Here is a 26,377-nt window from a genome sequence, read left to right on the forward strand (position 1 = left end):
GGTGGAGTGACGCATTGCTGTGGTCTGCTTTATGAGACCAGGTGTGTTCTCCTGCAGAATCTCATCTGTGATGCTGTTATGTATGACAGACATGACAGAAGAAAGCATGTCACTGCCATGGATGTGGTGTGTGCTCTGAAGAGGTAGGAACCCACTCTGTATGGTTTTTGATCCTTAGACCTAAGACCTTCAGACCCAGCTCTAACTTGGTTGTAGAGCAGTTATCAAAGGTTGATGGGTGATGATTCAATGTTGAAATGTACTTCAGAAAGATGCTGAATATTGAAGTGCTTTCAGTGGTTGTTCCGCTGTTACGTGAATGGATACTGCTGTTAATGAATAGGCAGTGCCTTGGACTATAAAAATGCCACCCACTGCATGAATGTTGAGAGAATGGGTGAATGCTTGTGTGGGTTAGGGTTAGATTGATTGATTAAGCTGGCCAAGAACCGCTTAACCTAGTACAGTACATTTTATTAGTCTTTGATACAAAATTGTCCTAAAAACCTGATAAAATGCCAGTAAATGTCAAAATAATAAGACAACATCCAATCTGGTTGTCCACAAAGGAACTATTCAGTATTGTCAGTTTGAGGACAGTAACAGAACACAAAACTGCCTTTTGTAGGTATTGGAAAAAAATTATGCCTCATGAACCCTGAATTTATGTGCAATAGAATTGCTTGATTTAGTCTGGTAAACAAAATTATTCCAGGAAAGTTGTGCACCATTCTTTTTATATTTTCAATGTAAGTGATGACAGTGACCTAAAACAAGTCTTCTTGATGCAAAAGTGATCACCAAGCAACACTTTCAGGTGTTCCTTTGAGAACCAGAAAAAAGATTTTATGTGCACTCTTTATTGTACAATCTCAAATAAGGAATTAAAATAATCATGTTGAATCTTACAACAACTCAAAGATATCTTTGACTTCTTCAGAGCCATATTGAATTAGTTGAATCATAAACTCACATCAGCAGTACAAACACACCCGCATCCTCTGTGGGTCTCTAGTTCTCTACTTTGTTTGGTCTCTCTGAGACATACAACAGTCCCCTTTCCTCTTTTGTTTTTCTCAGTTTGCTCTTTGCAGTCTGGAGATGGGGAATAGATCAAAAGCAAAATGGATGAGCTGTTTTGCAAGATCCCCAGTCTTATCGGATTTCAAGGCTGGGTGAGATTGTGTATGTGTATCTGTGTGTAATATGCATGTACATGCAAATTTGTGTGAGCCCGAGTGCATCTGCCTGCTTCTGTGTCACAGTTTTCATCAGTCAGCTCAGTGCACCAAGTCTTGCTACCCTGCTAAGACTCTTGATATGATATAGCCCCAGAACAACCTGAGCTGCTTTATGTGTTTTCCGTGTTGGGTACAGAAAGTTTAAAGATTTATAATACCTTTGATATTACATTCATTGTTACTATTGTTCTGTTATTTAGTGTATACATGCTGCACAGTATGCATTTCTTCAGAGGAAGAGTGACAAAATATTATGGAAATAAAAGTTAAAAGCACATTAAAGATAAAACAAGGCAGTCAGAGACTGCAACATCTCGCGACACCCCTGAATTCAACATTTGACCCTGACCTGCACATTTTTAAACGTTTGGGAACCCTCCCCATACTGTTATTAAACCACCTTCTATCTGCGTTGCCTTTTCCCACACTCTGATAGACTGTTTGAAGCACTTTTGTGTCTCACGGAAGTCTGAGACTCACAGAACGTAGCGTACTTCCAGATGCCGTCAGCCAATAGAAGTCACGGACAGTATCACCTGACTGCCTTCCAAATATCCGCGATGACTACAAAAGTTGAAATTTGACCTTGACCTAGTTTTCTCAAGGTCAGGGTCATCACCTCATTTTCATCCCCCTGCCGCCCGGGTAATGTGCTGTTTCTTTCATCTTTCTATCCACAACGGTTGTGAAGATATTTGGTGGACGGATGGACGGACAGACGATCACACAAACACTGACAATTACAATACATCACCGCTTCGCGGGATGTAACAACATTTATTTCTGCAGTGAAGAAATTATCAATTCTTCCAACTGACCTACACCCAACCTGTCTGAGTTCTGCGTAGAAGTATTTAACACAATAAAATATATTTTTACTTTGGAGACTTCAACATGCACCATATGCATTTGATACACTTTGCTTGTAAAAATTTGAGAAGAAGTTTTATCGTCACATATGATTGTACAAAGCACAATTAGACATAGTACAATGTTGTGAAATTTCTCTACATGTAGGCCGCCCTTGAGGTGCCTGTGAAATCTGCCTGGGATAAGTAGACTCACTCACTTCCGGATGCCGTCAGCCAATAGAATGAGCCTACGGTATCACGTGACTGCCTACCATCTGCATCTGCGATGAGGTGAAGTCGCGCGTGTTGATGCGCGAACGGGCGAGGGACTACTGTATTTCTGCACTCAGTCATTTCCTGCTGCTATCATCATGTCAGATAACTGTATGTTGCTACAATGATCATTCATAGCAGTGCTTCTCAATTGTTTTCAGTTAAGCCCCTGCCAAAATGAAGAAAACACTTTAAGCTCTCTAACCTTTGCCATGCATGGTGTTTGGTGAGCGTGTGTGTGTGTGTGTGTGTGTGTGTGTGTGTGTGTGTGTGTGTGTGTGTGTGTGTGTGTGTGTGCTCAGTGAAAAAAACTTACACCATAGCAGAGGCATATATACTTCCTGCACAAGCTCTGGTAATTACCTTTAATGGATGAAAGCACCACTGCCAGCTAGTGTAGCGGATGTCTAATTTTAGATGTTTGCGTCCCACCATTTAAGAATCAATATTTTTTGTTGATGCACTTTGTGCGTCACAGTCACTCCTATTGTACTAGACAGAGAAGTGACTGTTGGTAATTGCATCCATGGGCTATTAAAGGCTGTTTTCAATTTTACATGAGAAAATGGGAACATCATAATTATTTGCTATGTATGGTTGTCTTGCTGGCTTTCATGGGAGAAAGTTTAAATTGTAAAATGTACAAGTTAAAACCAAGTCAAGATGTAAAAAATAAAAAAAGACAAGACTGTGTGGCTTCAGATTCAACCTCATTCTCTGGCACGCCTTTGTGCAACAGGGCAAGCTCAAAATGTTATCCTGCAGTGAACATTCAGACAGCAGCGCACTTTCTATCTGTCAGTATGAGAAATTTGTCATTTGAGTCTATGGACTGCGGCACCTTTTCTCCTGTAAGCTCTTCAGTCACAATAGTTTGCTATCCCCTAGCCTCTCTTTATTACATTCTCTCAAACTCCTGTGCCTGACTGTCCCCTGATGTCTGTCTGCAGTGGCACCCTGATTAGTCTCCTATCTGTTAATGATGACTCATACCAGAGAGAGCTTCTGTGCAGACTTAACACATTTTTCCCAGTCATTATTCCACAGAGAATTCATGCATGACAGCTAACCACAGTAAAACACTGCATGTGATGATACCAATGCAGACTGTTTGCACTCTAAATAGAACTGTCCTTTATTCACTGCTGATTCAACCACTGGTAATGCCTATCCCTGGGTAGAAGCAGTACCTACACTATTTCGCCCTATTATCATCAAGCGTAATGTTGATGTAAGAGCAATAAAAGCCCATCCTCAACGGTCCTTGGCCTTATTATGCTTCTGCAATACATTCAGTCATGTGTATCCAAAAGCACACAGTAACAGAGAAACACACCTGGGCTCATTTGCAGCACTGTGACACCTGAATGCCTCGACATAAGTGGGCTGTATGACATTATGCTTGATAATGGTAGCGTTTGTTTCTCTTAAAATGTGATGGATGCATCTGTCAGGGTGCAGTCTCGCCACACCCTAGTGGATATGACATTCTTCTGACAGGAAAATCAACCAATTGAAATACTTCACTGAGCAACCCCTCTAAGCTCTTTCTGGTGGCCCATGCTATAATTCAAGGTTGCAGAGGGTGGAGTTTTTGACCACTTTCATCCTTTTTTTTCTCTTACTCTTTCTCTCTCGCTCTCTGTCTGTCTATTGTTCTTCCTCTCTTCCTCTCTGTTCAGTATATGTGCATCTCACATTGTTGTGTTCACAAGAAGTTCATAAAAGAAAAATCTCTATCTGTATATTTGCAGTGCTTCTTTCACCTGTTGTGTCTTTCCTGTATGCTCGTCATATTCTCATTGACTTTCTTTCTGTTTGCTCACAACTGCTAACTAAGTGATTGACATTCCCCCGCATTTTCCTATTTCTATCACTGTCTTTCACTTTGGCTCATCTCCTGTTCCCCTGTCTCTTATTTAAACCCACTCTTCCTCCCACCTTTCTGTTTCCCAGAAAAATAAATTTGAATAAGAACTCTAGTGTAAATTTTTTGCTTTTTAGATTCACCAGCTCTTATAAGCTACAGCTATTTATACTCTTATGCACAAATATTCTGGTTCTCTGTGGAATGTAGATTTCTCTCTGTTTAAAAGAAAACTTGAGTCCAGATTCTAGACTTGTGCTGCTTTTGCTTGTCTAATGAGGTTTTATGTAATGGTTCTGTGTTACTGGGCTAGTATTAATATGATGGTTCCAGTTAGTTTCAGTTTAGAGACTGTAAAACGTACAGAATGAGTACGCTATGTGCTTTAACAGTAATGACATATAAGATTACTGATGTTCATTCCAAGCTGTTGAAATGAGGGACACTATGTTTCACTCAGATGAATATTTTATCAGTTCAATTTGTTGTGTATTTGTTTCATCTTTTCATGTGTGATAAAATGAACATCCTCCTGTTTATGTAGTGCAGTTTAATATTAAATGTAATTTATTGTGCAGTATTACTGAGAATAATCAAAGGCATTCATTCAACTTGATGAATCACTGTGTCCCAGTGTCCCTCACAAACACGCATCCCAGCTCACATTAGTTGATTTATCCATCTTCCTTCCTGTGAGTTGAGAGGATTTACAGCGCAGCTCTACTCCTCTTTCATCAGGTCACTTCCTTCCCCAACAGCAAATGGTTCATCTCAGTTGTTGTTCACAGCCCGTACGTGTCACACACACACACACACACCCTCTCCTCTACATTTTACTCACAGTCTTCAGTCACGGTCTCACCTCATTCTATCACAGACTCAGTCACCCCCATGCTCAGACCTTTGATGACACCTGCTGAGCCCAGCCAGACCACAGACTGCCACCTCCCTCATACTCAACTGATTGAGCATACTGATTGCTGAACAGCATATTTCTAAGGACACAGTACACTCACATCCTGTCCCTCCTTTTTTTTTTTTCCTGAGGCCATCATTAGTAGAGCGTCTTGTTCTGGGCACTGGGAAGCACTATCCCATTCGTATAAGTGGGGTGTGTTCCTCCTGGTGAAAAGAAAGGAAAGGTTTTTTTTGATCATGTACTCCGGAAGAAATATTTGATTCTAGAGGGTCTCTTTCCTTGACATTGGATTTCATCATCTAAGTTAGGAGAGTGGACAAACTTTTAAATTTGGGCACTGATTAATAGCAGGCATCAATCACTGGTCCTCACTGGTCAGCTCCAACTAGTGAGGGAGGTAACAAAAGCTTTCTATCTTTTGCTCAGAAAACACATTGAGGTGACATCAGATCAGCGGCAGTAAAGCACCAAAACCGAATTAACTGTCACATTTTGTCATTTACTCCAACTATATAAGATTGCTAATGGAAGTTGATTAAAATGATAAACAGTATTATGTCTCCACAGTCAGGCTGTATTTGCATAATGGAGAGAGATTAAACGATTTGAATATAAATGTCCAAAACAATTTTGTAACCATCAACAACAAGTTTGGGGGATTGAGACCTAACGTAAGGTTATCTTGTCTTGTTGCTGTGTCTGTCTGTCTGTCTGTCTGTCTGTCTGTCTGTCTGAGTTGTGTCATGTCCTGTACATTTCCTTTGATCACGTCATTTGTTTTCCCCCCATTGTGATAGTACGGTTGTTTCCTGTCACCTGTTTAGTGATCTGTGATTTAGTCTGTTTAGGCACCTTAAATTCCCTGTGCTGTTTTCTATGCCTCATGTGCTTTTTGGACTTACTTTAATTCTTGGAATTTTGTTTTGTAAATTTATTAGATTCCGAATTTTGACCTTTCTCTACTTTTTGCCAGAATGTATCAGTAGTCTCATTAAGCTGTTATGTTCACTTTATTATTCACACTTTGTTTTTGTGCATCAGCCTGACAACAAAGATAAATACTTGATACTCGATGAAAATGAAAGTTAAGGACAGAAAATTATTTGCTTGTAGTTCTCACCACTTAAACAGGGAGAGAGTTCTGATCAAATAATCCTATGAAATCTGACTAAATAAACATCAACTTTAATGTGCAAACCAAGAACATTATTTAATGGAAAAATGTGTATTTTCAACCAGAATAAATCAGCAATACAAGTCAATAATCTTACATAATTCAAACACTGATCTGTTCTTTTTATTCATTGAAAAACAAGAAGACAATGTACCTGAAAGTAGGAAGATGCCAAGTTAGGTTGACAAAAATGCTATTTTTCATTCTATTTGGTGGGGATCATGGCATTTGTGTAATATAACAGGATAAAGGAGGTGATGGAGAAGGCCTAGATGGATTAAAAGGACACAGAAAGAAAGAAACCATGTGCGGTGGGTGTCTGACTCCATACCCATGCGGTAATGAAAACAAGGATGTGGCTCTGTGCCACAGGATTTGCCAGTAATTAATTTAATGAATGCATTCTGTTGCTTGTGACTGAGCACATGCCCCGTGTCCCCACCTCAAGGAGCCACACATTTCATCTTTGATTTCTCCAGCAGTCTTGCTAAATTTTGATAGCGCCATGTCTCACAGACATTTGTCTGATCTGTCCACTGTTTTGTCTGTCTTAATCTGTACTTAGTGAAGGTCACAAGTGAGATAATCAAGCAGTTCTTGTTTCTATTTGCCATTCCAGCTCATGCAATGATCTGTGTATGCATCCTTGCTGTCTTGCAGATTGGACTGTGGCATTCAGAAGATGGACTGTCCATGGAGAGAACACTTCCATCGATCAATGTGACAGACACCCTTTTCAACACTACTCTTATAATCACAACAATATTAGTAAGAAACTTTGTATGAACACTGACAACACACACATCAGCAGCAGTCCAAACCATGCTATTAACTCAACTCCTTGGCTGATCTGCATGGAGCTGGCTTGCTGTAGTGAAAAGATGATTACCATATCAAAAGCCTATTTTGTATTTTCAGATCCAAACTGAGTCCTTTTGGGATCAGAGGAAGTGATGCTACATGACTGTTTTGCCTTGAGTTCTTCAGATCAGGATATATCACAATGCATCAGCGGGAGTTCATAATTCACCATGTCCCAGACTCTGTCTTAAATATAGACCCTGTGAGCTGTCACTACTTCACTGCTTGTCACAAGAGACACAGCTTCAGAGCATTCTATTCAATCACTAACCATTCTAATGAGAATAATCTATGAGTTGACAATCTTATAAAATGTAGAATTTGTGTCCACAATGAAAGTTGCACTTAAATGTTTGACTGATTCCTAAATTAAATGAAAACTAGTAAATGTTTTTAATAGATTAAAATGAAACAAGTGCTTCTGAAAAAAGCTGGCAGGTTTGGCTGTGTGAAAAGTTTCATCAGGTTATTGAAGTAAAACCTGCCAAAGAAAATCACTCAAGGGATTCTGAACTTATGAAGTGCGGTCACCCTGAACAGGGTGTTTTTACAGAGAAATGTACGTAGATTGACTATAAGGTGATTTTCAAGACGCACTGCTTACTGTGAGAGTGGAAGTACTAAAAGATGTCATTTGAAATGCTAGAAAATCATACTACAGTTCGCCTTGTGTCAATTGCTAAAGATTTTTTAGCCATCAGAGAGCAGTCCTGGGTTTTTCTATAGTTTTAATCAACAGGTTTTTTTGTAAAAGGAAGCCAAACTCTTGGCATCAACTCATGATTGGGCGGTTACGTTTTTTTAAGACAATATACATATATTTCATCTAGCATTTACTAAGGTGTGCCAAAATATTGACATTTTAATACACACTTGAATTAAAAAGCTGCTTCTTTTGACAAGTGTAAAATGTATATGTTACCGGTCCCAAATACTGAGGGACGTAATAACAAATGAATGGCGGTTCTGTACGCCTCGCACCCTGAAAACACAGGAAAACAGTCACAGGAATGAGAGAGACGAACCACCCTTGTTGCATCTCCAGTATGTTCTCTTTTTATTTCACAATTATTCACAACATTACGATAAACATTCATGTCCCTAATCTCTCCCTAATACAATAAAGTTCATGTCTCAATGTCCATTGTTTGGCTCTCATACTGTATGTCCATGCTTAAACTCCAGGACACAGTGTATTCCGCTCCATCTCACATCACAGTCAGTTTAAGATTTTCCCCATAAAACTCAAAATAAGCCAAAAATAAATAAACATGAACCAGGGAGATTCAGATGGTATATTACTTTTGTCCCAAAAGCATATTTTCGGCATCTATGCTATTACCATGGCTACTATGATATGTAGTGCTCTGATATAATCTAAAACAGTAAACTCATTGCATAGGGAATGTTAATGGACTAATATACAGTAAAACTAACAACTTTAAAACTGACGAAAATGCAGTTTCACCCTTCATACTGTAACTATTTATTCCTGAAAGGCACATGAAACTAACAGTGCTTTTCATAAACAGAAAATAGCCATTCAAAAATATATGCATCTGCTTGTTCAAGTAATTTCCTTAATGCACCGTAGTAAACAAAGATCATATAATATTAATTTAATCATATCCCAACAGAAACGCTCTATTTACAATGTTTGTCAGGTGTGCAGGGTCAAAAGAAGGAAAACAACTAAAACTTGCCACGCAATGTGCACGTATGCAAATGAACTCTGCCTAATATTTAACAGGTAGGCGCCATTTTCCGAAACTCCCGCCAAGTGGCTTTGCTTGCTAGGCGGAGTTTTCTAGCTAACATCAAACTTAGTTTTATACGTTGAGAAACGCCACCAAAGCATGTCAATAATGCTAAAAATAATTATCTCTTAGAAGGTATTCTTTTTTTGGTTGTCACAATGTACTAACCTGAAAACACAGGAAAACAGTCACAGGAATGAGAGAGACGAAACACCCTTGTTGCATCTCCAGTATGTTCTGAGGAGAGGGGCCGAGGTCCGTCACCTAGAGTCACCTGGGTGCAACGCGACCTGCACTTAAGTTCCGCCCTCCTGTTCCCCTGCTACATGAGTTACTTTGTCTTAAAATAAAGACGAAATTAATATCTGGGAGGACAGACGTTAATATAGAAATGTTTCATCAATTAGAATTGGCGAAAATAAAGTGCTGACAAATCAGTAAAATAATATGTAAAAATTAATCCCCAACAATGAAAACAAATATGACCATATATTTTGAGTGTACCACATATACTCACACTGAACAAAAATCTCAATGAAACACTGTTGTTTTTGCTTCCATTTTTTTTGCGAGATGAAGTGAGAGTTAAAATATTTCCTATATAACCAAAATAGCCATTTCTGTCAGACATTGTTCACAAATCTGCTTAAATCTGCGATAGTGAGTGCTTCTCCTTTGCTGAGATAATCCATCCCACCTCAAAGGGGTATCATTTCAAGAAGCTGATTAGACAGCATGATTATTGCACAGGTGTGCCATAGCCTAGCCACAATAAAAGGCCCCTCTGAAGTGTTCAGTTTTATCACAATGCCACAGATGTCGCAAGTTTTTCAGTGAGCATGCAATTGGCATGCTGACAGCAGGAATGAAAGAAAAAAAGAACAACATCACAGATACAAGCGACCGAAATGGGTTTTCTCAGGCAGGTAGCCAGTGTCTACCTTAGAGATAGGGGGACAAACACTAAAATTCCCAAGAAGCTCAAAGTAGAGCCACTTCTTATAGAAAGGAGTCAGTTGAGGTGGTTTGGGCATCTGGTGTGGATGCCTCCAGGGCGCCTCCCTATGGAGGTGTTCCTGACAAGTCCTGCTGGGAGGAGATCTCGGGGTAGACCCAGGACCAGGTGGAGGGATTATATCTCAACACTGGTTTGGGAATGCCTTGGGATCCCCAGTCAGAGCTGGTTGATGTGGCCGGGGAAAGAGAAGTTTGGGGCTCTGCCGCACAACCCCACTCAGGATGAGGAAATGAAGGTGGATCGATGGACTTTCCGGAAATGATGTGCTATTTGAGGAGAGTACCTCCTCAACATAGCTACTTACTATTATGATGCCACACAAAACTGCTGTTACATTAAATTCTATGCAGCACACATCACCTGTAATCTTCTCATCTTCTACCAAAGGCAGGAATGTCTGCACCTAAATTTCTTTTGGCTCAGACGTTGTTCTCACCAGCTGTCCTGGATGTTTCCTATGTTGCCTTGTGTTAGGATGAGGCTTTCACTTCTGATTATCTTTTGTCTGTATGATACCATCCCAATAACTTGGTCCAGTCATCCCTATGCCATTGCTGTAGATTCTGGTGGTTTGGATCAGTGAGTCGAATACTCGTCTTTGAACAACAGCCTGGTGTCTTACATGTATAGCAGGTGGCTAATTGTTGCCCTACTTCAGAATTGATATCTGTAGAAACTCTTCATAATTATCTGACTGAAGGGGTTCAGTCCATTGCAAAATAGCAGTGGTGACAGGACATCCCATTGGTTGAAAATTGTACGTGAGGTCAACTTGGGCAATTGGCTTAAAGTGTGCCTCTAGGAATGCCTTCCATATTCCCCATGAGGCTGTTAATGTCCTGTACGTTGCTCGTGTACATTTCCAAATATTAGTATGCAAGTGTGGCATTGACTTGGACACTTTCTTCTAATTCATTCTAGGTGGTGCACAGGTTGGTCCATTTATTCTTAGTCTTGGTGGACTGCTCTGATGAGCAGTAACTGGTGTTTGGCTCCATCCATTCATCTAGATCGTGATTGTCTCGTCCACTGCTGCTTATCCACCTCGCGGGTCACAGGTCTGCATGAACCTATCACAGTCGGCTGTGGGAAAAATGCAATATATACACAAGCACATTGTAGGGCTACACAAAAGACAAGCAACCACTCACACTCACACCAACAATTTGGTAGCTGCATGTTTTTGAAAGTGAGAAGAAGCTGGAGAACCTGGAGAGAACCCACACAGACACCAGGAGAAAATACAATCTCCTTTCAGAAAGGAATCAAACCTGGAACCTCCATTCTGTGAGGCAACAGTACTACCCACAGCGCCATAGTGCCATCTGTGCTTTGTTCCTGGTGAACTACAAATTTCTTTCTGTGCCCCATTGAGCTATGTATTGAATTATGTGGTTTGACATCTTAGCCACCATGACAGCTAACAGAAATGTCCATGTTGAACAGAGGCAGGTGTGCATGGATGGGGATTTAGAGACTGTTTTGTATTGAGACACTGTCTAGATCACTTGTTATCAGATGAACTGGGTTTGAGTCTCCATCATAGACATGGAGACCAATAGACATTCATACCTTACCTGTGCATTATTGATTAGATACGTTCCATAAACTATTTTGAAAAATTTGGGAAAAAAACCCACAAGTATCAGAAAAATAGCTGCGCTACATGTTCTCCGCAAAAGAGAACAAGATCCGGTCTTAGCTGATGTTGTATCCATCCGCCCACATGAGGGAAAGAACAAGATCTGGTTTAACTTTTATGCTGAGCAGCTCAGACCTCAAGGTACTCTACTGATCCTGCTGATACGTAGGTAGGTAATGAGTGATGAGCCATGAGCGATTCACTGTCACTCTTGAAATACTTAATAAAGACTGCTTAAAAATTATACCACTAAAAACACATTGAACTAATGTCTAGGTAATGAACAAATAATGCTGCAGCATTGCATGGTTAAGTTATTCTTCAGTGATTCAATACCTAACATTGATTAATTAGTCCTAAATTAATTTCCTTGCAGTTTTAATTAGTAAAGCAGATGTGTTTAAATTCCTAGCCCTTGTGAGAACTTAATGACTGCTTCACAATATTAAAGTAGCTTTGACAGTGCTTCAGTGTCCTGGTGCACCACCATAAAACAAAAGGAAAAAAAATCGAATCATTTCGGCTCAACATCAGTCTCTTGTTTCCAGTAAACCGCATTTCTTTCATGACTTCTTTCATTCCTCCACACAAATTCACAGTCGTAATCGCAGGTACAAACCTGTCACTCAGCCAGCTCCTCCTCCCTCTTATGAATCAGGTGATGAGGCGCAAATTGGCTTGTAAGCAGTGGCAATTGTTCGTGTTTATTGTTCTGAGTGGCTGGTTTATCAGCCATGGAGTTATGGGAATGAGAAGGGCATGTTGCCATATTTCACCATTGAAACAGCTCACCAGTCTCATTCAGACTGATGTGGATTTAGATGGAGTGGTTTATTTCACACAGGGAGAGGGGTGCATTTGAATGATGGAGATATTTGTGTATTTGTGTGCATTTTCTGGGAGATACAATTAAATGTTTTCAAAACAGAAAGAGGTGAAAGAAAGAATTGGCTAAGCACAGAGGTTTGATTTCGCTTTAGATCTGTAGACTCCCTGGACCAAATGTCAGAAGCCACCTAGGAGCAATTTTCAGTGCCTATCACAGCTCATTCATCACAGGGCGATTGCCACATTGCTGTTATCTTACTTGTGGGAGGCACACGCTGGAGCTAAAAGCCTCCACAAGACTCCCCTTTCTCCTTACACGTAGCACTGGCCTGGGAGGCTGTGTGTGTTTGGATGATCTCACATGAACACAGGAATTTATGGAATCTTTCTCCACCTTTTTTTTGTCTTCATCCAGTATTTTTGTTTAACACATTTACCTGGCGGGGCGGCACGGTGGCGCAGTGGTTAGCGCTGCCGCCTCACAACACGGCGGACTCGGGTTCAAGTCCCGCTCTGTGCGGAGTTCGCATGCTCTCCCCGTGTCTGCGTGGGTTCTCTCCGGGTTCTCCGGCTTCCTCCCACCTCCAAAAGCATGCGCTTCAGGTTGACTGGCCGTTCCAAATTGCGCGTAGGAATGAGTGTGTGTGTGCATGGTTGTATGTCTCTGTGTGTGGCTCCGCGGTGCACCGGCGTCATACCCGGAGTGTCCCCCGCCTCACGCCCTATGCTGCTGAGATGGGCTCCGACTCCGCGTGACCCGCTGCGGCGGATACAGCGGTGGTAATCTGAATAAACTGACATTTACAGCTTACAGCTCCATTCGGCCCAGTTCAATATGTTAGCTTTAGGAAGAAAAACACAGAATTTATTAGCATCTTTCTGTTGAGGCACAGTTCATGTGTTCGTAGTTAATGAATTAATACAGGCGTTGTGAGCAAAAAGGAAGGAAGGAAAGAGCGAACGGGGGAAGGTAGGAAGGAAGGAAGGCAGGAGGGGCTTATAGAAATCTTTCTTGGCTACACAAACGCCTGCGTACATGAATTTTAACACATAGTCACAAGATCTGTCCCAGTCACGGATAGAGAGGGCGTTGTTTGAAGACATTTCAAATACCCTAAGGTTTAAAAAGGGAAATTCCATTTTCATATATGAAGCTGAACGTGAGAAATATCTGTCATTACACCTGGTTTTCTGTGTCTATGGGTGTTTGAAGGTGTACTTGCTTGTGATTATCTGAGAATTTTATTCTTTCTCCAGAGTCCATAGTCAGCTTCCTGATAGAATGGAAATAAGATGCTGCTTTAAGAGCCTGTCTGTCTTCATATCTTCAAACTCGTAGCTTTATTGCTGTGGTGTGCAAAAGAAAGTAGATGACTTTTCTCTGATTTTGCTTTCATAGAAAAAAAACAGTTCCACACCTCTGCATAGACTTTTACTACTTTTGATCAAATTATTTAATAAGATTTCATTCTCAACTTTGCAGAAAGTTGCAATGGAAGGGACTGATTTGCTTGTGTGCGTGCGTTCGTGCGTGCGTGTGTGTGTGTGTGTGTGTGTGTGTGTGTGTGTGTGTGTGCATGTACGTGTGTGTCTTTGGATGAGTTTGATCTGCAGTAAATGTAAAAAGAGGAAATAATGCTGAGGGGAAACAAACCAAACTCAATCACTGAAACGGTGGCGCAGTGGTTAACGCTGTCGCCTCACAACACAGCGGACTCGGGTTCGAGTCCCGCTCTGTGCGGAGTTCGCATGCTCTCCCCGTGTCTGCGTGGGTTCTCTCCGGGTTCTCCGGCTTCCTCCCACCTCCAAAAACATGTGCTTCAGGTTAATTGGCAGATCCCAAATTGACCGTAGGAGTGAATGTGTGCATGCGTGGTTGTCTGTGTCTCTGCGTGGCTCCTCGGTGCACTGGTGTCACACCCGGAGTTTCCCCCGCCTCACGCCCTAAGCCAGTTTGGGTAGGCTCCAGCTACCCTTGACCTGCAAAAGCTGATTAAGTAGCAACAGAAAATGGATGGATGGATGTTTTGTGACTTTTTAGTTTGTATATGTTTTGTGTATCCCAGGGATTCTTATTACCATTGTAGAACCTAATGGGGAATCCAGTGGATAAAAAATAAATGGAACATGACATTAGCATGTTTGACAGGATCCATTTGTTTTTGTGTACTGTACTTCATCAACCCAGCGTCAATGGGGGGAACACAAGATATAAGGGCCATCGCTTTTAGCCTTATTCTAATAAAGTATATCAAACTTTCCAATTATGGCAGCTATTTATTATTAATATAGAATGCTTCACGTACATATCAACTGTAATCTGAAAGGTGAATTATGTTTTAATTAGACTCCCTAAGCTTTGAAGTAGGACAGAAAATTGCATTAATTCTGGTCAACACTCCTCGGGTGCTGAAAATGTGTGTTCCTGTGTTTCTTTCCCTGTTCCCTAGTCCAGTTTGTGCTGCGTATAAATTGTTGATGAAAGCCAACCCCTGTAATGCTGCTGAAATTGTAAGGAGCGTGAAATAATCTGAGACAGTCTGACTTGACTGCAAGTCGATGCTTGAAAAGCTATATCCATTTATAAGCATTTATATTAGCATGCATAGGTGTCATGTTGGGTCATTGACCTGCAATGTGTGGATGTATAAAGAGGTAGTAAACAAGTGAACATCTTTATCTTCATGAAAAAAGTCTCTAACTGGCTGAGACTTCAGAGGGTGAGAAAAAGTTATTTTCTATTTCAAAAGGACAAGGCCAATATAATACTAATGACACTCAGTTTTCCACAGAGTCTCGAGACCTAAACTCGAGCTCAGTCTTGTCTGTTGGAGATGCAAGTCTTTAAAAAACAAGTCCACTGCCATGGGTTGTAGGGTTGCTCGAGCCTATGCCAGTGGAATTCAGGCGGGACGTCATTTGAGACCTGACGTGTTTTTGGAGGTGGGAGGAAGCTGGGGAACCCAGAAAGAATCCACGCAGAGAACATACGAACTCCACCCAGAGTGGGACTCAAACCCGGATCCGCCCCACTAGTGGGAAATCAGTTCTGGGTTATTTTCAACCACAGATGTGGCTTTCTTTTTCTAGAAATCAAATACTTTATTCCTAATCTACAACAGTAAATATGTTGTGAAAGAAAAAAATGTCACTTGAATTACATTTCATGTCAGCGCAAGTACTGCTACTTAACATCGGAAGTCAAAAAATAACCCAAGACAAAAGTTTGAACAAAGTGTGATGAATAATAAATACCTTATTTTCCACACTATAAGGCACACCTAAAAGCCTAAAATGTTCTCATAAACCCGTAGTGCGCCTTATAATCTGGTGCGTTTTATATGTGGATTAATATTCATATTAATATTGGTTAAAAACATGATCGCTGAAAAAAAGCCGGAAGTCTGGCCGGCAGTCATGCCGCACTCCGCCACCAGAGGCGCCCCCTCACAAGGCACTCGGGCCCACGCCCCCTAACAACGGTAGTCAAGGGGCGTCACCGAAGTCCCGGCTCTGACTGAGCTGCTCTCAGACTGTAGAGCAGTCTGTAGGAGCACCGGTGATTACGTAGCAAAACATAAGGAACTTTCAACAATTCTATTAAAAAAGTTTGACTGACTGACTGATCTCAGTATTTCCTAACTATTTTGCGTCGGAAATAACCCACTTTAAAACTTAATTGGTCTAAAAAATGTCATTGTGCTGGAATCTAGTGACGGTCCATTCTATCAGTCTGTGGAAACACACGGAGAAACTGGCATAAAGGTGAATGAAAGACCCTCAAAGCTGAACTTCCAGCCTTTTCTGAAATTCCAAGAGCAGTCACTGCTAAAAGGTGCCAACGGGTGTGCTGCATTGATTTACAAATGTAGTTGATAGCTCTGGGGGGGCGGCGAGGGGCGCATTCAGGCTTGTGTATTCTGTCTGCAGCGACGTGCGGTGAGACACCGACGTTAAAGTCAGTTCTAGGAGTAAAACAGCGTCATATTTGCCAGTAAATTAGCAGCCTGACATTAAAAACTAGTTTAAAAATTGTTTAGGACACACAGCAGCAAATAGCTGCACCTCACCTCCGACTGGACTGCCGATCGATCGAAACAATATTTAATCAATAAACGAAGACGAACGTCGGAGTTTAAATATCTGCTTCGAACTTCAGATCAGGAAATGATCCGCTCTGTTCGCAGTGACTGAACTCGTAATGAATTTAACCAGTTTTTAATGTCAGGTTTTTTAATATGCGTGTTGACTTCTTTCTAAGATGGCAAAGTGATCAAGTGATCAGGTTTCCTGGATGAGGCTCAGAATGGCTTATTGACATACTAATGGGGGCCATTCAAAGGTAGTCAGGAAGTCATGAATGCAATCATGACTGCCTGAGCAGCGCGGCTCTATCTAGTGGACGGATTGCGCAACTACAGCCGCTGCAGTTTATGAAATAAATTTTATTTATTTTTATTGTGTGCGCCTTATAATCTGGTGCGCCTTGCATATGAAATAAATTATTTTTAAAACATTTATTGAGGTGCGCCTTATAGTCCAGTGCCCCTTATAGTGCGGAAAATACTGAAGTTAAATATGAATTTACCACTGCATCTAGCTTCTGCAGTTTAATGACAATTTTTGCATGACTTGCTGGAGTTGAGGGCCAAACTAAAATCATCAACCAGCTTTCTCAGCTGAATATACAGTCAGAAACATCCGGAAAAAATGTGGCAGCACACACAGACAGACAAACAATCATGTACACAAAGACCATGATCCATCAGGCTAGGCCACCTTCTTCCATTTCTCTGTGGTGCAGGTCAATTCTCATATGCTGATGCCACTGGTAGTGGACATTATAACAAAAATTATAATAAGTGTAAAAATAATTGTAGTAAATGTCATAAGTGTGACAAAAATATTTGAGTAGCAGACAGAACAGATTAATCTCTCATTTCTATCATTCGTATGACTTCATAGCAGAAGGCTGTGGACCACACCGCAGATGACAAAACTATTTCACCTCTTATCCAGTTCCTAAAATAAATCACTGTAATATGACTGTAAGCTTTAACCTTCTGAGCGCTATCACAGTGACTTGGTGTGACTTTCCCAAATGACCTTGCTGAATAACACACAGCCCTGTTTCAGCCGTTTGAGTAGTTAGCATTCAACATAAATTAATGAATTCTAAGCACACAAATAAAACCTCTCCACTAGAAACCAGAGATTTTTTTTCTTTTCATTCATTTTTAGGAATGTCAAGTGTTAGTAAGATGAAACAACTGTGAATGTGTTAAGTCAGTCCATCCTATTGCCAAAAAAAGTGTTCAAGCTGGATCCTGGATTGAAGCAAATGAAAGACGATACATAAGTCCATTTTATGATGTAGTGTAGCCTGAGCACCCCACAGTTGAATTGTTGGAAAAAATGCAAAAATGGTGGCTCCAAAGTGCAATATTATGGGTTCTTAAAATCTTCCTACAACATTGACTGTGTGGGAAAGCAAGACATAAATAAATAAAGAAGATATTTCTGTTATTTCTGTGAAAGACAGTGTGTGTGTGTGTGTGTGTGTGTGTGTGTGTGTGTGTGTGTGTGTGTGTGTGTGTGTGTGTGTGTGTGTGTGCGTCCGTGCGTGTGTGTGTGTGTGTGTGTGTGTGTGTGTGTGTGTGTGTCCATGCGTGTGTGTGTGTGTGTGTTTGTGTGTGTTTTTGCGCAATGTAAAACTGCTTTTCCATTATCCCCTTTTTGCTATAGTATAACCATTAACACTCACATGTCTGCACTGGATTTTTTATGCCTGTCTCTGAAGACCACAAAGTGCCAAATGGGGTGTTTCCACAATGTGTTTTTTAAAATCTGTAGTTTGTTTCTTTGAAACAGTCATTTTAAACATTGAATTTTACTAATCTAAAGGTTTTATGAAAAAAATTGTAAACCACTTATTGTATGTACATTTTTTGTCAATTGTCAGTGGTCAGTTGGAGACACACTGTCCACAATGCAAACTGTCTACTCTGTTCAGGAAAATCCATATGTGATGCTGCGGCCAAACTACCAGAATCTAGATGGAAATGAACGCTATGAAGGCTTCTGTGTGGACATGCTTAAGGAGCTGGCGGACATTCTCAAGTTCAAGTACCACATCCGGCTGGTGGGGGACGGAGTGTACGGGGTTCCTGGAACCAATGGGACATGGACAGGCATGGTTGGAGAGCTCATCTCAAGGGTATATAACAAGTACACGTGGGCACACTGAAGAGAAAACAAGCCCTACAACCATAACCATCAACCACTGTGACCACTTAACACCTTAACCATGCCTTCAATAATTTTCCATCTGAACTTGGCCCTTTCAATTTCAATTTTTCTAACCAGTAATGGCTTGTTGGGAGGTTGTTCTCCATTAGCTCCATATCTTCACCCATCTGAAGAGACATTAAGAGACTTTCTTGTTGTATCAGTCTAATGTGTTACTGTTAAATCTTTAGGTGAGATGTTGTGCTCTTGCAGCAGCCCAGTATATCAGGGGTATCAGGCCACTGAGGGTATATAACCAAGCTGAGAGGAAAGAAGGTGCACATGAACATGGTTTAAAAAATTGAGGTGTGAGGCAATTAAGGTTATGAAGACTAAAAGGGGAATGAAGTGGAAAAGGACTGAGCCAATCCTAGAAGGTAATCTCTCCTGTGGGATAATGCTGGGTAAAGCCATTTAGTACATCAAACAAAGGATTGCCTGCTCTTGTTATTATAATAGTCTGCCACTGCTCTCATCCCCTATAGGCTTCCCCTGGAAGCCTGACCTTCAGAAGGGTCAACATGTCCCTGACAGCATGCAGAGCGGTGTAGTGGGGGTCTCTCCAGACTTGCTTAAGGAGAATTTGCCAGGGGATGTGACACATCTGTAAGGATGCTTGATAATGGACTGACTAGAAATTGTTCAGTTAAAGGTTTAGAAAGGGATGGGAAAGGTTAAAAAAAAATTAAATGAAACAAAGCAATAATTGTAAATAGCAGAATGGATCAAAGTGAAAAAGTTGGAAAGATATATAATTTACACTTGGTGGCATCAAAGAAGGACAGCTTGTCATTGCTCACTCCATCAACCATTCAGATGGACAATATTTCACTTCATGAGGGTGACATTGTTGGACTGGCGTCAAACAGGGTTAAGGTTAAGACACAACCATGTGACATTCAGGAGCCATTCAGACTAAACTGCATAAATACAGTATATCCTCCCTGGTTTCACACTGGTGTGGGGACTTATTGCATCTTCACTGATCAAAATAAGGGCGACATGAAATTGCAAAGGACCATAGGTTGCACACAGAAGGTGCATGCTCTTGGTGAGACTAAACTCTAGAAGGGAAATGCTGCTAACTTTAAGGGGTTCCCAGAAATGAGGAAAATTTTATTTTCTTCTCCTATTATATCACTATGCTCCATTTGCTTTAACAGACACAGAATATGATTAAATACAAGGGGAAAAGATTTAATGTAATATTAAACATGTTTATCAATTTTATTAGAAGGCTGTAGGAATCAATTTATCTGTCTTAATATTCAGTCTTAACATAAATGTTTTGATATGTAGTATGATGTAATTTTAAAGGTTAGTGACTGTGTTTATCCAGATTGCCTGGATGTTCATTCACTGCATGTGTCTTTCTTGTGATCCATGAAAATGTTCTGACTTTACATTGATGGGGAGATACAAAGGCCAAAGCAAAGGTTGTGTGAAGCTGATGATAGTGCAACACAGGAAAGTTGAGTGTAGAGCAGCAGGAGTGTAGGCTGGGGTGAGGTCAAAGGGCAGACATTTTAGATGTATTGTGATAATTGGATCTAATTGGAACACAGACAGCTGCATCTGGGCTCTAGTGGTGATGCTGTAAATGTCCTCTGGTCTTGTTTTGAACCAAAAATCCCTAAAGGTAAGAGTGATTAAATATATTTTATAAGTCAAATCAAAACAGATGCAGCAAACAAAGCTCGTTCATTTATGCCAGATGCTTCATTTTATGTCTCTTTTTCCTGGAGATGCAGACAATGTGTTGTGGATTTTCGTCGGCTTCTGTTTTTCTCTCCTCGCAGTCATCCTCCCATTCCGCCCCCCTTTACCCAATCCTCTTATTTTGCCTGCAATGCATTGCTGCTTTCAGTTTTTGCACCCTGGGGAGATGAAAAATGCCTTGCAGTTGCTCTTTGCTGGCCTTTGTTATTAGTAGGGAGGTTTCCAATATTCAACCTACATGTGTTCAAGTGTGTGTTTCTGTTTGTGTCTGTGTGTTTTATCAGGTATCCTTTTGTCAAGTGATTTCTCTCTTATCCCCTCCCAAAACATACACACACACACACACGCGCACACGCACACGCACACACACACACACACACACACACACACACACACACACACACACACACACACACACACACATACATACTGCCACTGTGGATTATCGTCACCACAGATAGAGCGATAGGTATACACAGAGGCTCTGCACACAAAAGGCTGTCAATAGGGAATTATTTTGTAAAACCCCTTCTCTTCTATTATTCTTGCCTTGTCTTCAAGTAAATGCTTACTGGTCACACCGTAGTCTTTTGATAATACTTTCATGTTCAATATTATTCACTTTTTTAAATTTTTTTACGCATGTTATGCATATGTCATGTGCTTGTATTTGCCCTGTGTGTTTCAGAAAGCTGACCTAGCAGTCGCGGGCCTCACCATCACAGCAGAGCGTGAAAAGGTCATTGACTTCTCCAAACCCTTCATGACCCTTGGCATTAGCATCATGTACCGTGTCCACCTGGTGAGTTAGCTCTCACGGTAACATCACCTGCTTCTTAGAAACTTGTGTGCAACAGTAGGCTGAGAACCACTATTGGCCGTTAGTTTACACAACAGGGCCTGAGAATAAAAAGTTGACTCCCGAGTGTCAACAATGTCTTCAGGTAATTTTGTTGACAGGAAATAAAAATCTCCTCCAAAAACGATGACATCACTGCCTTGCTTGTTGCTGCCAGCCCTTTACCCATACCCAGATGGTCGACATTCTGCTTCTACGACCAAAACAACAACCAAAAAACAACATCTCTGTCTGGTTTTGTTTGTGATGTGGAGTTGGTTGAGTTTATTAATGATTGCCAATTTCCTTCACCACCACTTAAATCTTGTTTTGTGGTGTGATTTTGATTACAGCACCAGCAGCTGCCTTGGCATTCATACCAAAGGCTTTTCAGTTTTTCTTTGTGGTTTTGCGCACTTCATTGTGGAAATAATACTGTACGAATGCGGATTTGTTTTTCTCAGTTTTCAATAAATATGTTGTCATAAACAGGGCGCATACCTGTATCTTTTAGTTTGGTGAGATGCCTCTTCATACTCTACTCCTGCATCACATCTGCCACTCACTCTGTCTGATTTCTGCATCAGTGAGTGCAATATCCTCCTCGTCTTTCCTTCGTCTTCCTCTCAATCATTCAGTTCATCTTTCTTATGTGTCTTTCCTCCTTTCTCTGCATTCTCAATTTTTGTTCTGCTCTTTTTTCCTGACTGTGTTCAACCATTTCCTCATTCAATTTCTGGTGTCTCAACTCCCATCCTGCACTTATTCACATCTGTGCTCTGCAAAGAAAAAGTTTAAACAAAATCAACTAAACAGCAGCAGTGTAGGTGGAAATGAGTTAGTGTTTGCAGAGTCTGTGGGCCATTAATTATCAATCCTACCCCCAAACCCAAGGTAGACCATCTGGACACTGACCAGAGTCATCCCCGAGGTGCTCTGGCACATGTTAGCTGACATTAGTTTAATATCCCTGAAGGACATTTCCCTGCTGTTACTGTAATCCCCACTCCTTTTCACCTTCCTACAGTCAGCACATAATGTTAATAGGTGTAGCAGTGAGGGACTCAGTGGGATGTCAACAGTTAGGATGAATCAATTGATGTTCACAGCAGGTATGCAAGTGTCAAATGATCTTCTGGGTTGCATATCACCTTTGGAGTGGGAGGCAAACTGGGAGCAGAAGATATACCAGAAGGCAGGCACACATGGTTATGTGAGATCAGGCTTGACTTAGGTGGCATCCATATGTCATGGTTAGGAAGGTGACGAATACAGCAAGATGTTTGAGCATTCATCAAATAGAATAGATGTTCATTCACCAATGTAATGATATTTGTCCAAGTCATATCTATGATTCACAATATCTCTTATTATATTATGATGAGTTGATCTCTAAATTCAGTTGTCTCTAATTATATTTTGACCGGAATGGTGTAACCAGTTTGTAGCCATTTCAGTTATTTTCATTTTATTGAAAAAATATATATATATATATCATTCCATCACAGATGTTTGCAGTGTGATTTGTTGCTTTCTGTGATTGCATTATGTTGTAGTTCAGATTTCACAAATTAGCCATTTAATGATTTCAATTCCACATATCTTTACTGTCTATTACATGAACAGTGTTCTTCATTGCATGCCCGGTTGAGGCCATATGACATAAGGCTGTCTTGCTATTGCCCTAAAATTAATCAATGATTGGGATAGTGGGGTAAGAATAATGTGCTGATTCCACTATCCTTATTTTTTGTAGTGCAGCACAATAAAGTGAGACTCTGTGTGCGTTTGTGTGTGAACAAGAGAGAGAGAGAGAGAGCTGTGTTTAGACATGAGAGGTTAATTAGGGTATATGTGGAGCTCTTGTCAGATTCAACAGCTGCCCTTAGGATAGCGCACAGCATATGGTTCTTTCTTCTATCTGGCCACTAAACCACACACTTAAAAATAATGCTAACCATTTCATTAAATCGCACACGGGCAGTATAGATGGATGGGGTATATTTCAGTTACATAGACAAAACACAGACAACCTGAGGAGCCCGAGAGGCAGCAGGATGTTCTTGTGAACGTAGTGAACTCGGCTGCTCTCTGCAGATTACCTGTGGTGCTCTCTCAACAGCTGTAGCAGCTGACAGTTTCCTCTATGACACATTTAGAAATGCACACACCTTCAAAGAGGTTGGGGAGACACAGGGGAGAGAGAAGAAGACAGATAAAAGAGTTGAGAAATAGGTGGAACAGGGAGCGCAAAGGTTGCAGAGATGACGTAGAAAGACGAGCAGGAGAGGGTGAGAGTTGAAATGATGATGGAAAGTCTCCTTCAGTGTGTGCGTATGCCACGAGGCAGCTTCAGGAGACAACAGTGTGATATGAATACCAAGAGGCAGGATGACTATGTGAACCCATGACTGGATAAACCCCATCAGTTCCTTCAGCCCTCTTCCTGGCATCAAGTTAGTCCCACATGGAAGACGAGAGACCGTAACAATATGAGAGAACGGGTGGATTGCAAGAAAATACTAATGAGCTTATTCATCTTTGTGATTATAGGAAGATATACATATACCTAAATGTTATTTTTTATGAATACTGTCTTTAGAACATGTTAAAAGGTCATTTTCTCTTTGTAACTTGTCGGCTGTGTCTCCAGTCCTTTCAGTCGCTCCACCCTCTTACTAGACTACACCTCGATAAATTAATTCTTCTGGCTCTAATGAAAATTATATAAACATGGAAGTCAATGTTAATGTGTGCAGGCCAAGGGTACACTGGGGCTATAACGTGTACACATGTATTCGCATTTTGTGCTTGTTCTTTACAACAGTTATATCATTTAACTCGGACACCGACACAGCTACTACATGTTAGGTCATTATGTCACATTTGCAGTCAAGTGTGTATGTTCAGGGGCAGTTCACCACTGTATTCGCTGTACTCTATGTGCAGCCTGAAGCTCGAACCTGTTGTGTCTGTGCTCCGTGTCTCCCCTGCTGCAGATGACTGACAGCGCAGACAGCTGCCAACAAGCTTTGAAACACAAGAACACACACCCAAAACACACAGCCAGCGACAGTCGGTCTGTCTTCTAAATACAGCCTCACCGTACAGAAAGAAGAGAAAAGCTCATATAGGAATCTTCAGCCGTGTTGATGGAGTGGGAGCTTATTTCACTTTGACAGTTTAACAATGATAACTTTTCATAACTTTCTTTTGGGAACATTTCTAAACAAGCAAACATCAGTGAGACTGAAAACTGAGAGAAATCAGAGGAAGGCCCCATTAAAGGCAGTTGTACTGTATCAGCTCATATTTGTTTGTGTCAAAAGAAGTACTGGTTAGCTTTCCCCCACGGGCCATCACCACTTGTGACAAACTGCATAGTACCTGTATGAAAAGATTTTTTTTAAATAAACAAAACTTTGGTGAAACATAACCATTTTAATGAGGTAGAAAAATCAATCCTTACAGTATTTACACATCCAGCAGAAGGAGAAACATTGCTGCAGATTTTGATTTGATGGAGCTGACGAACCTGAGCAGCCGTAGTGGTCTGAATTTTTGTGCACTAATTAGAGGTAGTGATTCGCTGCTGCTGTTGTTCTGCTGCTGCCTCTGGAATCAGACCTCTATTTATGAGTTTTGCAATAGACATTTTATACCACCAGTGGTGAAAGTTTTTAGGTAGCATTTAACTCATTATATTGCCTGTTCTTTGTCATTTCTGTCTATATTTATGATCTTCTCTGATGATCTTGACTTCAATAACTTTGGAACTTTAACTAACTGCGCTCCTCATGAAAGCACCTTGGTGAGCGCTTAACATGTGGACGAGTGAGGCGATTATCATACTGGTTCATTATGCAGCAACCTGGATCAGCACACAAGAAATTTCTTGTTATACATAGCACTGTTAACTTTACAATCACAGTGCCAAAAACAGCTGTTTGTTGGTGATGATGACTTTACAGCAGTGGTATTACAGAGACCGTACTATAATCATCTTTCACTACTCATCTGTTCTATTTTAAGGTAGCTATTATCACCATCATAACCATTACAACTCTTTAGATGGACAGAAACACATTAAGACCGGCAGACTGATATGTGTCTTGCTAAAAGTTCGACTGAATCCTTCTGGCTTCTTTCTGCGCCATTGATGGAGCAATTAGAACTCACACATGAATAAATTGCTATCTTTTCTCAATTCCAAATGAGGCTTTGTTTATTATAAGAAAATCATTTCAAGTTTAATTTTTCACAAGCATCAGCAATATATTGCTTTGTCCATCTGACATGATGTTCCCTTGGAGTGTCTTGTTGAGTGATTTGGTGCCTCTTAACTCATAAATGGAAGCTATGTGGAGTGCATCCCTCTCATAACAACACTCTGGAGCTGGTATTTACCTCTGTTCTTTCTACTCATACACCAATCCTGACAACAATATCCATTTTATAGTCATTAACAGATGATGGATGTGTGTGTGTGTGTGTGTGTGTGTGTGTGTGTGTGTGTGTGTGTGTGTGTGTGTGTGTGTGTGTGTGTGTGTGTGTGTGTGTGTGTGTGTGTGTGTGTGTGTGTGTGTGTGTATGCGCTGAACATGCATATGAAATACAAACACACACAAAGAGGTACACAGAAAAACACACACTATCACACTCATACTTGACACTGGTTCATCAGTAATTACTTTCGTTAAGAGGACTTTAGCTGTTGCTGTTGGGTGAGGACACATTAGGAGTTAGCTAAAGATATAACTAATCTCTTTCTTTGTGATGCTGTATGCTCCCAGTCATATAAGTGATAGGTTTAGTTGGTTTATCCATCTACCTGTTCATTTTGTAGACCAGAGATGATAATCGCCACTTAGTCGCCTTGTGGGTCATGGGTCTGCTAGAGCCTATCCCAGCCAGTTACTAACACAAGCTGCCAGCTCGTTGCGGAGATTAGTTATTTTATTTAATGTTTTATGTGTTTCTGTTTGTGGAGGATTGGAGGATTTTAAGTACTTAGGTTCTACAGTCCAGAGCAATGGAGAGTGTGGAAAAGAGGTGAAGAAGTGTGTACAGGCAGGATGGAACGGGTGGAGGAAAGTGTCAG

At 40.8% G+C, this 26,377-nt stretch overlaps 1 protein-coding gene across 1 annotated transcript in view; it reads left to right on the top strand.

The window, feature by feature from the left end:
- The window catches only part of grik4 (glutamate receptor, ionotropic, kainate 4), a 298,309-nt gene that overhangs the window by 260,103 nt on the left and 11,829 nt on the right, over window positions 1-26,377 (top strand). Inside the window, exons 12-14 of the mRNA XM_068316994.1 lie at window positions 6,986-7,093; window positions 18,445-18,648; window positions 21,127-21,240. Of these exons, the coding sequence (XP_068173095.1) occupies window positions 6,986-7,093; window positions 18,445-18,648; window positions 21,127-21,240 (426 nt within the window). The remainder of the gene's footprint in view (window positions 1-6,985; window positions 7,094-18,444; window positions 18,649-21,126; window positions 21,241-26,377) is intronic.

This window comes from Antennarius striatus, chromosome 6 (genome assembly GCF_040054535.1).
Source record: "Antennarius striatus isolate MH-2024 chromosome 6, ASM4005453v1, whole genome shotgun sequence".
Taxonomy (NCBI): domain Eukaryota; kingdom Metazoa; phylum Chordata; class Actinopteri; order Lophiiformes; family Antennariidae; genus Antennarius; species Antennarius striatus.